The sequence below is a fragment of the Prunus avium genome, chromosome 7 (genome assembly GCF_965620075.1).
Source record: "Prunus avium chromosome 7, drPruAviu1.hap1.1, whole genome shotgun sequence".
Lineage (NCBI taxonomy): Eukaryota > Viridiplantae > Streptophyta > Magnoliopsida > Rosales > Rosaceae > Prunus > Prunus avium.
The window spans coordinates 25,364,571-25,378,611 of record NC_142290.1 but is presented as its reverse complement, the minus strand read 5'-3'; the positions used below and the strand labels follow the sequence as shown (position 1 = coordinate 25,378,611).

The 14,041-nt window shown below is 36.6% G+C and overlaps 1 protein-coding gene and 1 pseudogene across 3 annotated transcripts; both read left to right on the top strand.

Annotated features, from left to right (window-relative positions):
* Positions 1-3,209: 3,209 nt before the first annotated feature.
* Positions 3,210-7,353, top strand: LOC110771509 (curculin-like (mannose-binding) lectin family protein / PAN domain-containing protein). 3 transcript variants are annotated; one of them, XM_021975818.2, is made up of 3 exons: positions 3,210-3,693; positions 4,205-4,290; positions 4,835-7,353. In XM_021975818.2, exon 3 carries the CDS (start codon positions 4,856-4,858, stop codon positions 7,112-7,114), a length of 2,259 nt encoding a protein of 752 aa, XP_021831510.1. In that variant the 5' UTR covers positions 3,210-3,693; positions 4,205-4,290; positions 4,835-4,855; the 3' UTR covers positions 7,115-7,353. The 3 variants fall into 3 exon arrangements, with proteins under 3 accessions (XP_021831510.1, XP_021831511.1, XP_088100972.1); XM_021975819.2 differs by lacking the exon at positions 4,205-4,290; XM_088244846.1 differs by lacking the exon at positions 3,210-3,693 and having other exon boundaries at positions 3,700-4,290.
* Positions 7,354-10,632: 3,279 nt separating this feature from the next.
* Positions 10,633-12,130, top strand: LOC110771503 (melianol synthase CYP71BQ5 pseudogene; annotated as a pseudogene).
* The last annotated feature ends 1,911 nt before the right edge of the window (positions 12,131-14,041 follow it).

The following is a 14,041-nucleotide window of genomic DNA, read 5'->3' as shown; positions in this document are numbered from 1 at the left end:
AGTGGAGGAAAGCTATTTTTATTGCACTGCATGCAGCTCATGAAGCTTTTGCCTTTTTGGCATTCTTGTAGGCTGTAGCCTTTTCAGAAAAAAGAAAAGCAGGAAGCAAAAGATGAAGAGAATCTCTCTCTCTCCTTTTTTTTCTGTTTTTTTTTTGTTATGGCTTTGGAGATTATCTTCTTGTTCTTTTAAACTGATCGATATCAGATGTGGGTGGGTGAGTCTGTGACCTCTGTGTGAGTTGTCTATTTTGTTAATCATGTAAAGCTTGACTTCATGGAAGGACAGCTGGGCCTCCTCCTCCAAAAATTTTGTCGTGGTTTTATGATATATCATAATTAATAGGATTTCAGATCAACTTCTCTGCTCTCGGTTCTTGGATCCAATGCTTTTCTACACTTTGCTTGCTGTGTTTTTTAATCAATTGCATCATTACATAGGAGATATTTCACCTTCCACATATCCCAACTTTTAACCTTTTTTTCTCCGTCTTGAATCATCTCATATGCCAGTTGATTAGGACAGTGAATCCGTCTCTTACATTCAAGTTCGAATCTTTTTTTTTCTCTTCATAAATTAGATTAATTTATAGTAATTTAAGCTATCGATTGTTATTAAAAAAAAAAACATTATATCAGTGTTCTTTCCTTGTTAATTAAGTAATCGTTGTAGGGTTTGGGTGATAGAACGAGCATATGAGGGGCTTCTGGATTAAAGTGGGATGAAGAAGTGGATGGGGTGAGCTGTATTTGGGTGGGAAACTTTATATTTCATTTTAAATCTTTTCTTAAAAACAGAAACGCCAAACATTGACAGTGGGTATATCACATACTACTAAACCCTAATTTACACGTAAAAGTGAAATAAATTTATTATGTCCTCCACAAAAATAAAAAAGACGCAAATTGATTAAATTTTAAATATTCCAAAAAATATGTTCATAATATTATCTAAACAATGCAACTTGGTTGAAAAAGGAAAGAGCGGTAACATAGCAATCTGTGAAATTAAAAGATATCTCGTTTTCTCAATTCATTCCTTCTTAGTTCTCCCCAAAGAAAAATAAAAATAAAAATCATCTTATAGTTACACTCCTTCGACTAGGGTTTTTGGATACACAGTTTCAAGAGCCTAAAGCAATTTGACATATCAATTGGAGATGCTCTAAAGCAATAGCCACTTTGCTAAAAAGGTATGTTCTTTAATTTCTTCATCAATTTTCGTTGGATTTTAGGTTTTGAGTTTGTTTTTGAAGTCGATGGATAATGATGTTGTGTCATTTGATCACTTAGTGAGGTGATGGTACATAATTTACCTTTGTTCATAAGTGGATTATGCGTTGTCTTCATTTTTGATGTAACCATTTTCTTTTTGTGCTTTTCCTTGTTGATGTTTGCTGGCTAGAACTCATCATGAATATAAAGGACAAATTATAATCATTTGTAGATTTGATTAGGAATTTTCCTCTTCATAAGAGACTATGCCTTTTTTCTACTGTGCATTTCTGATATCATTACAAATTTAAGATTTTGATGATGGAGATATGTGTTCATGAATACGATAAATTCTTCAATTCGGTAGCCAGCCACCTGGACCGTGCGACCATGCTCTCACCAAAAGATTAGGGGTCGTGCTAGGGAGATCAATTTGGGATACCAACTTGTGTACCAACTCTCTAATAAATATGGAGCTTATCAATACAATGGATCCCACGCTCTATTAGAAAGTTGGTATACAAGTTGGTATTCCAAGTTGGTCACACCCAGCCTCACGGTTGGTCCATATCATGCGAGTGTGTTGCCGGGACCGTATACGACAGCCGCACATAAGAATCTCCCCTATAAAGACATATGAAATTAATAAATAAATAAAAGATTCATTGGAATGCAAAATATTAGAAGTGTGCAGAATATTTTAAAGAAAAGATAGGCTGTAACTTTTACAATGGCTAAAATAGTTGGATTCACGTGTGGAATATACCGGGTGCTTTTCCCTCATTTCTTTTTATCTCCCATGGGAAAAATAAAAATAAAAAGGAAAAAGAAGAAGAGAGAATTGGGTGCTTTTCTTTTCTATAAAATATTATGTTGACGTAAGGAAATAAGCGAGCCTAGTCTACCCAATACAAACATGACATGTGGCCATATCCCTCTACGTAGGGCCAGGCCTTATAGTACACCTCAGAGACCCAACCACGAGAGGCGCTCTAGTCATACAAATGACAAATCACCAACATGTGGTACGACCATTGAGCTCCTAGGATTTGACTAAAATACTAGCAATTCATCGACCTTCTGACTCGAGCAAAGGCGAGTCGATCAATAGTGACCGTCAGTCATCACGATTCCGCCCGTTACAGAAATTTTCAACTGATACCTTAGCTTGAGAACTTAATCGAGAACGAATACTTATCCTACGCTTGGCCATGGGAGAGCCATGTCGATGATAAGACCCGCCTTAAAGAAGGAGTACATAACCCTTCGGAGCCGTCGCCTCTATTACCTCCGATTCCACATATAAGATGGCTATTCACTCCTATGCGTGATGTAACATGAGTTAGAGGCTACTATGTGCATTGCCACTATAAACATCATCAGGTACTCATAACTGCTAAGTGACAGCATCGCATTGGTCCTCAGCTCAGACACAACGAGCGATCAGGACTAATGTGATGTGACAGGAGTTAGAGGCTACTCTGTGCATTGCCCCTATAAAACAACATAAGGTACTCATAACGGCTAAGTAACGGCATCCTATTGGTCCTCAATTCAGGTATAACAGGCGGTTAGAACTGACGTGATTGGCTCAATAAGCCGAGCCACTCTAGACAACTCTAGAAATATCCCATGTACCTATATAAATAGAAGGTAAAAGGGCACCGGCTCCTTAATAGAAACATAGCTCAATTCATGTGGAATACACTCGTAAACTTATTTGCTAATATCAATCAGAGAATACTTTTCCAATCCTTCTAGTGTGCTTCCTTTCTGTCGTCACTCGAGCCGTCTTAATCTTCACATCCCACTAATAGTAGGTAGTCAAAGTCCTTACGTTGACTACTGAATTTTCACTGGTTAACATATTCTTTATTAATTGTTTGGGAATATTCTTTATTTGAATGAAGCCAAGTAAAGTATGTGTAACTTTTTACTTTTTTTTTCGGCCGTGCGTAAATGTTTGTTTACTTTGTAAAAAAAGAAAAAGAAACAATTAATCCTGAAAACCCTTTTAGTAAGCCAAAATCTTTGCTTTCACTCACTACCATACAATTCTCTTCAGTCTTTCTTTACCAACATGGTTACTCTGCCTCTTCTCCAGCTACTATTTGTCACCATCTCCGGCTACATCAACCCCCCCACCTTCCACTTTCTCACTTTTCTTCAGTAGAATGTTTTCAGTTTAAGCAGCTTCATCCCAATCCTTCTCCGTTTCAACCCATTGCCTACTCTCAGTCTGTCCCACTTGTTCTCTCTTATCCACACAGCTTTTGGCCCCTGGTTTTCGTTTCTTCAACTGTCCAAGAAGAAACCCATTGTCTGTTTTCAGTGTTCAAGTTTCTGTCTTCGGGTCCTCTAAGGAAAAGTAGCCCTTGAAAAGCTTTCCAGGAAAATAAGTAAAATCCTTCTTCAAGCAGAATTTTGAATTTTTTTAGGAGGCAGTCATCTTGGAATGATTCTACTTGGAGATAAGCTGGTTAGTAAATGTTTAAAGTTTCATTTTTTTTCTTTTCCAAATTTCACTCAGTCATAGTATAAGTGAGAAACAAATCCATTTCATATTTGTTTTAGTTGCTGCCAATCTATGGTTTTAATCCATAGAAGAAGCTTGTTCCAGAAATGGTGTTTTCTCAATTTCTTGTACTTTTTTGGGGCAGATTTCTCAATTTCTTGCGTAGTTTGTGATTTTGTAGATTTCCTACATTTATCATCTTTTTAATATTCAGAGATGATGTATCTGCAGCATCATTGTCCAGAGTCTTAAACCTTTTAAGCCCTGAAAGTGATTGCTTTGCCTAATTTGGGTCCCATTTATATCCAGGAATCAATTCAACGCCCACTTTATAATCCCCTAAAATTCCAATTTTTTTACTCCTTTACAGCTCATTTTTTGTCACTTACGTTCTCCAGCTTCAATCACTTAGTCAATCTCTGTTTGATTCTACAAATATTGACTGCTCACATGTCAGTCTTCTTATGGCCCTTAGAAATAATCATGGGATGTTTCTGAGATGGTCATGGTGGCAATCCACACCGGCTTGTTGAATTTCTGGGATTTAGACTGTCTTTTCAGGTACTGAATTCTGAATATTCTGTTCTTTCTTGAATTGCAGGAAATTCATTTTGGTTGTTTTTTCTTTGAGTTTATGATAGAAAGTTTTGAACTTCAATCTTCATTTGGCCTAGAAACGCTGAAATCTATCCAATGCCTACGATTTTCTTTTTCTTTCTCTGTCTCTGAGTTGTCTTTATTCCTGCCATTTTAACTTTGCAGTGGGCTTAGTCTTGAAAAGGTTGGAACTAGCCAACCTTTTTTTCCTTCACATGCTTCTATATTTCTACTCTTAAATTTCCTAGTGATTCAGTGCTTAATGGCAGGCATTGTTAGGAATAAAATTCCGTTACTTTAGCAATTGTATCTTACCGTATTTGTATTACACTCCACCTTTCGTGGGTCGACCACAATTATAGCCTAGATTAGATTATAGCCTAATATAGTTTATTGTAATCTCCATATATACTTGTGTCCTTTACAGCAAATTACTCAAAGGAAAATGTTCATATATCTTTTCCCACTTTGATTCAAAGGCATAGTACTCATTTATTGTTTTTTGTAGGATCTATAAGCATATTCAGATATGCCTGAACAGGACAGACATCTCCTCAAATTGTGTTTCTTGCTATGTATCTTTGCTGGGTTCCTGCTACATTCTCTTGGCGCTTCAGAGATTCCCTTGGATTCAAAACTTTCTATAGTTGATAAAGACATGTGGGTCTCTCCAAATGGTGATTTTGCATTTGGAATTTTTAACAGTCCAGATGAGCCAAACTATAGTGTTGGGATCCGTTCCAATTTGAAGTCTATTCCGCTTGATAAACAAATTGTGGTGTGGATTGCTGGAGCTGATCTTATTCTTGGTAACAATTCTTATGTCCAACTGACCCAGGATGGTGAACTAATTTTATTCGATTCCTTGAAGGGAGTGATATGGAGCAGTAAAACAAGGCAGTTATCTGTTGTTTCAGCTGCTCTGTATGACAATGGAAATCTTGTCCTATTGAATAAAGAGAAACATATTGTTTGGCAAAGTTTTGATACACCTTCTGACACACTTCTTCCTGGACAGAATTTCTCTATGTTTAAAACACTCCGAGCTGCAAGCAAGAATTCTGTGTCCAGTTACTACACTCTTTTCATGGATGCTTCTGGTCAGTTGCAACTGCGATGGGAAAGTCATGTCATCTATTGGACAAGTGGAAGCCCTTCTAGTTCGAACCTCAGTGCTTTCCTCACCTCTGATGGAGCCCTACAACTCCGCGACCAAAACTTGAAACCTGTTTGGTCACTGTTTGGAGAAGATCACAATGACTCTGTAAGTTACAGGTTTCTTAGGCTAGATGTTGATGGTAATCTCCGGTTATACTCATGGGTAGAGCCTTCAAAGTCATGGAGATCAGTCTGGCAGGCTGTTGAGAACCAGTGCAATGTCTTTGCAACCTGTGGCCAACATGGCATCTGTGTCTTTACTGAATCTGGGTCCCCTGATTGCGAATGCCCGTTTAAGCATACAAATGAATCCATTTCCAGATGTTTGATTCCAAATCATCCGTGTGATTCTGGTTCTGACATGCTTAAATATATGCATACTTTCTTGTATGGAATGTATCCACCAACTGATGATTTAGTTGCCGAAGTTAGTTTACAGGAATGTAAGAGTTTGTGCCTGAATGACCCATCTTGTACAGCTGCAACCTTCTCAAATGATGGAACTGCACGGTGCTTAATGAAGAGAACACAGTATGTTACTGGCTATTCAGACCCTTCACTAAGTTCAGTATCTTTTGTGAAGATGTGTGCATATCCATTAGCTGTAAATCCCAATCATGTGACGACCTCCCCTTCTCCACTCGAGCAGTCTCATAAGTTTTGTTTCCCTTGTGTAATTGGAGTAGCCTCAGGAATGTTCGTTGTCTTTGTTTTAGTTCAGTTGGCACTTGGTTTCTGGTTCTTCAGAAGAAGAAATTTGGATAGAAAGAAAGCCGCTTTTGCTTATACCAGCCCCAACTCAAATGGTTTGATTGTGTTATCCTTCTCTGAAATTGAGGAGCTTACAGAGAACTTTAAGCATCAGATTGGGCCAAAGATGTTCAAAGGCGTTCTTCCAAATAAAAAGCCAGTTGCAATCAAAGATCTGAATATAACCATAGAAGAAAGAAAATACCGGAGTGCAGTTTCAAAGATAGGAAGCATTCATCACAAAAACCTTGTGAAACTGCAGGGCTACTGTTGTGAGTTAGATCACAGATTTCTAGTCTATGAATATGCCAAGAATGGTTCTGTGGAGAAATATATAGAAGATCTTAAATTGTGTAAGAAGCTGACTTGGGGAAAGAGATTTGATATATGTTTAAGTGTGGCAAGGGCCATTTGTTATCTACACACAAGCTGTAGGGAATTTATGAGCCATGGAAACTTGAAATGCGAGAATGTGGTATTGGAGGAAAACTTAGAGGCCAAGGTGACTGAATTTGGACTCGGGAAAGTAGTCAGCGAGGCATCGTGCTCTTCTGCAGAGAGAGATGTAGAGGACTTTGGCAAGATGGTGTTGGTATTGGTAAGTGGGTGCAGAGGAGTTGGGGACCTTTGTGAGTGGGCATACAAAGAGTGGATGGAAGGGCGTCCAGAGAATGTGGTAGATAAAAGAATAAGTGGTGGGTTTAATCTGCAAGAGCTGGAACGTTCTTTAAGAATTGCATTTTGGTGTCTCCAAATTGATGAACGCCGAAGACCTTCAATGAGAGAGGTGGTTAAGGTGTTGGAGGGTACATTGAGTGTTGATCCACCTCCGCCCCCATTTGGTTGTAATGGGCCACTTGAGGAAGAAGAGGAGCCATAGAATCCAGCTATATCGAAAAACTCGTTATTTTTTTGAAATACCTTCAAGAGTTTCAAGCTGTGTATAGTAGGACTAACAACAGAACGAAAATTTGATCTTGTGTTTTCCTTTTTCTTTGAGAGAGAGGCCTAACAAAAGATTTCCTCCCTATCTGGGTTTCCACCATAATGAAATGTCATTTTGTCATATAATGTTTGAATTTCATGTTTAATTTTGAAATATGATTTACATTGTAGTCATATATGCTCTCTTCCAAGGACAAGGAGCGAAATTGGGTTTTTCTCAGGTATGAATTATCATTTGGTTTCCACGATTACATGGCCTATGGCTCTGGGGTTTTTGTATTCTGGTTATACCAGGTGTTGTTTTTCTGGACGCAGAGAGGCTTCTGATTCAGTTCAGCTGGTTATTATCGAAGCTAAAAATAATCACTGTCAGTATAAATTTAATATAGTGTACACCATTTATCTTCAAGTCGTGCTAAAAGATTCAACTCTTCTAGATCTGTGTTTAATAAATAATGTATGAGCTCATGTTCCACACTATCTTTTTATACTTGAAAGTAAAAAAAGTGGTTATAAAACAAGAGTAAAAGATTCCATTTACAAGAGAAAATCAAACAAGTTCATATAAAAATAAACAAATCGTTGTCAGGTTCCTTCTGCAATCCACTACCCTTAATATAAGATGACTGAAGCATCCTGCTCTTTGAGGTGATGATTGATTTTAATTTTTTTTTGGGAAGCACAGCTCGTTTGGTAAACTATAAGAAAATAACTTATTGTTAAAAATTATTGTGAGAGAAAGCTTTAAGGAAAAACAGCTAATGAGGTGCTTTCATTTTCTGATTATGCGAGAATCAATTTCGAAGAGTCGTTGGGTTTAATGATTATGCGGGAATCAGTACCAACAACACTTTTAACAAAAAATTTACCAAACGCCAAACTGCATTCTCCTACAACTGATTTCTCTCACAGTATTTTAACAGCACAGCAATGCCAAACTGGCTAGACTAAGGCCCCGTTTGGGATTGCTTTTTTTGGCCAAAAACCTGCTTCACTTTAAAGTTAAGCAGTTTAAGATGTTTGGTAAAAAGAAAATATCCCGATTATTTTAAAAGCAATGGCCTTTTGACAGCAGCTTTTAAAAGCAGACTCTGGGTTGCTTTTCAAAGCTGCTTTCAAAAGAAGCATATATGAACATTTAATAAATTTTTTTAATTCCCAAAATACCATCATTCATTTTAAAAAATGACACCACCCCCACTTTCACATCCAACTCCACCACTTGCACCACCACATTCACTACCTCCACAACCACCACCACCACATCCTCTTCCTCCTCATCCTCCACCACCACCACCACAACCACCACCTCCACCACCACCTCCTCCTTCACCTCCACCTCCACCTCCACAACCACCACCTCCTCCAAAACCTCCAAATCCACCACCACCTCCACAACCAACATCACCACCACCACCACATCCTCCGCCACCACCACCTCATCCATCACCTCCACCACCACCTCCTCCTCCTCCACAACCACCATCCCCTCCACCACCAACTCCACCTTCATTACCACCACCACCTCCACTCCATCACTACAACTACCACCATGTTGCCACTGCCACCACCACCACCACCACCACCACCTCCACAACCACCATCCCCACCACCACCAACTCCACCTTCATCACCACCACCACCTCCATTCCATCACTACAACTACCACCACATGATTAATATATAACACTTTTAACATCATGTCTATTTTAGTCATTATTCACAGTTACAACAATTTTATATTAAAATTTACCAAACGCTTTTACACTGCTTTTTGTACTAACAGCACTTTAAAAATATTGTTTACCAAACATGGAGCTGCTTTACTTTACAGCTAATTATTTTCAAAGCACAGCAGAAGCAACTTTTTTTAAAAGTGACAGCAATCCCAAACTAGGCCTAAGTGCCTGTTTGGTATTGCTTATTTGGGGTGATAAGTGATTTTTAAAAAATTTTGGGAAGCCCAACCTGTTTGGTAAACTATGAGAAAATCACTTATTGTTAAAAATTGCTGTGAGAGAAAGCTATTTGGGAAAGCAGCTAATAAGGTGCTTTCATTTTCTGATTATACAGGAATTAGTTTCAAAGAGGCGCTGGATTTAATGATTATGCAGCAATTATTTTTTGATTATACGGGAATCCATACAAACAACACTTTTAACAAAAAGTTTACCAAACGCCAAACTGTGTTCTCTCACAGCTGATTTCTCTCACAGCAATTCTGACAGCGATTATTTTCACAGCACAGCGCCAAACTGGCCCTAATTAATTAGGTTGAGCTGCGGATTATTTAGCTACCAAGCTAGTTGGTTTTGCAAACACTTTTAAGTAACATCTTGCCAAAGCTTCCATTACCAGCTAACAGGTTGGCTACTGATCTAGTCTCTGCAGTGGCTGATCCCATGACCACCTAAACCTCCTCGGCTTTGCCTCCTCCTTCGGCCCCTCCACCGAAATATGAGGTGTTCCTGAGTTTTAGAGGTCTGGACACTCGTAAAGGTTTTACTGACTATTTGTACAACACCTTAATTCAGAATAGAATCCACACTTTCAGAGATGATGAACAACTCGACAGTGGAGAACCCATTTCAACGGCACTCTTGAAAGCAATTGAAGAATCGCAAATTTCAGTCGTCGTTCTTTCAAAAAACTATGCAACGTCCACATGGTGTTGAAAGTGCAGCAAACACCAAGTCCAGGCTGATGTTGCCTGTCTTCTACGACGTGACGCCACTATGGTAATATTATTATTCTATTACCTTTTAACACAAATATTACATTTGTACACAAATTGCTAAAAAGCAAGATTTTAATCCATTTTTTGGTGGGTGCAAACTTTCTCATTGTTTGTGAGTTTTTCTCTCAAATTCAATATTATAATATCAAGTTTTAAAATTAAGTTAATTCATAGATGAATGATTGCTTGGTTGCATATTTTGAGAAAAATATTTTTAATAGTATAGATGACATGGTTGTTATGTAACGATTTCAAAATATGAAAACTTGTCAAGGACAATTATGAATTGTAATGATTTTTTTTTGTTTGTCAAAATTATGATTGTAATGACTAGACAATTTTATTTTTGATGTTTTGGTATGTCTTGAGTTTGAATTTTTTATTATTTATATTTTGTGAGATGCCTCCCCACACAAATTATGATTGTAATGATTGCTTGGAATGTTTGAATTTGGCTGTTCATGATAATAATGGTTATTAAAGGAAGCCTTGGGGTAGCTGATGTGTTTAACATTTATTTATGCACACAAAAAAAAAAAACTACTATCACACATCTACCTAACTGATCATGAAAATTGCATTGACTTGTAGTTAAACACATACTTGAATTAAATATCCATATCTGGCAACGATCATTGGTATGAATTATTAAGGAAGCATCCCCTTGGTTTCAATTTCAAGAACTAAGTTTTGCAGTTCCTTTGCTTTTGATTATAATGACAAGAGCTTCTTCATTGGTGTCACAGATCATGCTCCAAATTATCCGAAGTCCTTCCCTTCCTCTCTTCACTTCTCTGGTGCTCCTTGTTGTCCTTGCTATATACTGGAAGAGATTTAGAAGCCATACTTGTCCAATTGATCTTAGGTTGCCTCCTGGGCCATGGAAGCTACTTCTGATTGGAAACTTGCACCAGTTGGCTGGCTCTTTACCACATCATTGCCTGACAGACTTGGCCAAGAAGTATGGGCCTATCATGCACCTCAAACTGGGACAAGTATCAACCATAGTCATTTCATCACCACAGTTAGCTGAAGAGGTGTTGAAGATAAACAAGGCCGCTTTCTCCGAACGGCCAGCGCTTATCGCTGCTGCAATCTTTTCCTACAATTGTGCAGGTCTCATCTTTGTAAGATGGTTTACTGTCTTAAACCACAGAAGTGATCTTCTAATCGAATAAGGTTTCCTAAGAACTCATGGTTTATCAGAAAGTCTATTCCTATCAGATATGGCAGCCTAAAATAAGTGTTCTAGATATACACAGGCTTAAGGATTCCTACTTTGATAAGGATTAAGATTACCTAATCCTATAAGCATTAAGGTTATCTCTAGGAGGTTCTTGATGGGCAAAACTCCTAGAGATATGCATATAAATAGGAGGCTCCTTCTAGAGCCGAGACACACAACAACAAAGCATACAGATATTCACCCATTAGAATTACTACTGCAAGAGTTCTCGGTTTCTAGGAGAAAGTCTCTGTTTTCTCAAGTTCAGTTTTTGATCTTCATCTTGTTCAACATGTCTGATACAGGTTAGTGTTTTACATGTTATATCTATTTAGACTTACAATCTTTGGTCCTGATAATGATCACTGGAGAGAAATGAGAAAGGTTTGCATGCTTGAGCTCCTCAGCGCGAAACGGGTGCGGTCTTTTGCATCAATAAGAAACGAAGAGGCATCGAGGCTAGTTCAGTCAATCTCCTTATCTGAGGGTCAGCCTGTCAATCTTAGCGACTTGATCTTCAACATGCAGAATTGCATTCCTGCCTGTGCAGCCTTGGGGAAAAAAATGCAAACATCAACAAGAATTTATATCATTGGTGGGGGAAATGGGAAAGTTCGTGGCGGGCTTTGATTTGCCTGATCTCTTCCCTTCGCTTAAGTTCCTCCGTTATGTCACTGGTTTGAAGCCTGCCTGGGAGAAAATACACCAAAAGATGGACAGGATTCTAGAGGAAGTCATCAATGACCATAGAGAGAAAAGAAAGGCCGCCTTTGCATCATTAAGCAACAAAAATACCAAAGAATCATGCCATCAGGAAGAAGAAGAAGAAGATCTAGTTGATGTGCTTCTACAACTCCAGGAGTCTGGTGAACTCCAAATTGATCTCACAAGCACCATAATCAAAGCTGTCACGCTGGTACGTATGTACATAACGTTAGGGACTACGCTTAGGGACTGTCTTGGGTTGGTCAAAATTGGATAACACTTATCTGCGCTTGTGAAGAGGCTAGTATATATTGGTATATTATAATAATAATATACGTGTATATACATATGTATAATATATGTATGATATCTATATATATAAAGCAAAAGGTAGAGAATGGTGAAACATTCAAAATACCAAAAAATGCCCTTGGTTAATGCAAACATTAAGAATTGAAATTATTAATTAAATGAGAATAATATGGTAAATTCACACTTTTTTATATTAAAAAATTAAAATTAAAAGAAAATCAGATTATAGATCCTAATTTTATGGAACACAACTACCCATTATCTTTTTTAATTCTAAAATAAATTTAAAATTTTCTTAAAAAAGCCTCTCGCAGGCGCGGAAGCGTGTGCAGAGAGGCTAGTATTATATAATATATGTAATATATTTGTATATACGTGTCTATATGTATATATTATAGTATATGTGTATATTTGTATATTATAATATAATATATATCAGTCCCGATCATATATATATGGGTATATTACAATAATAATAATAATAATATATGTGCATACAACATGTATATATGTATATTATAATATATAATACATATGGGTATATTATAATAATACATGTGTATATACATATGTATATTATATATGTGATATATTTTATAATATATATGTAATCTATATATATAAAGTAAAAGGCAGAGAATAGTGAAACATTCAAAATACCAGAAAATGCTCTTGGTTAATTCAAACATTAAGAATTGAAATTATTAATTAAATGAAGATAATTTGGTAAATTCACATATTTTTTATATTAAAAAATTAAAATTAAAAACAAAATCAGATAATAGGTCTTACTTTTATGGAACATAACTACCCATATTATCTTTTCTTAATTCTAAAAATAAAATAAAAAATAAAAAAGAAAACCAATTGGCACATGCGTGAGCATGTGCCAAGGGGCTAGTATGTATAATATGTGTATATACATGTATATATATATGTATATTATAGTATATGTGTATATATTATTATAATATACATATATAAACATATGCATAACATAATTATAATATAAAATATATGGGTATATTATAATAATAATAATAATATATGTTATTATGGAGATTCACTATTATACCCAATATAAGGGCCCAAATTATAAAAACACCCTATATAAAATGGACTTTAGAAACACACAAAAAACTCATTTACAACATAACAGAAGTTTTTAACTTCTTATAAATTACAAAATTGCCATTGATTTCTTAAAATAAGTCCAATCCCAAAACCACATAAAAAAAACCCAAAACACTTAAGAGGAGATGATTTCTTACAAGCTTGCTTTCTTGACATGATCAGTTACCCAATGGGTTCCCAAAACCACATAAAAAAAAACCCAAAACCCATTGGCAAACATATATGCTATAAAAAGATTTATAACTGAAACGACAAACATGTTATAAAAGCAGCAGCCTTACCTAAAACCTCAATTCAAGTATGTGTTTAACTACAAGTCAATGCAATTTTCATGATCAGTTAGGTAGATGTGTGATAGTAGTTTTTTTTTTTTTTTTTTTTTTGTGTGCATAAAAAATATGTTTCCGCATATATTCCTTCTCTTCCAAACATTATTGTCGAGCATATCTTACAAGCTCACCGGAAGGGCAAAGAGGAAACTCTTATGAGGAGATGATATTACTGATCTGCCATTGCCATTTCTCGTTTTGGGATGATTGAGATAACCACACATATGTAACGAAAAACAAGAGAGCACCATTCTTTTACTGCTGTCTCAAGTTAGGTTGAATGAATCATAATTGGTGATCTATACTGTTGTTAATGTTCACACGTGAATTATGATAAGCATTGGGTGACTGTCAGCTGTTGATGCATGTAGACTATTGTCAGCCGTATTCACATGCATCAACAGTTAACATTCATCTACA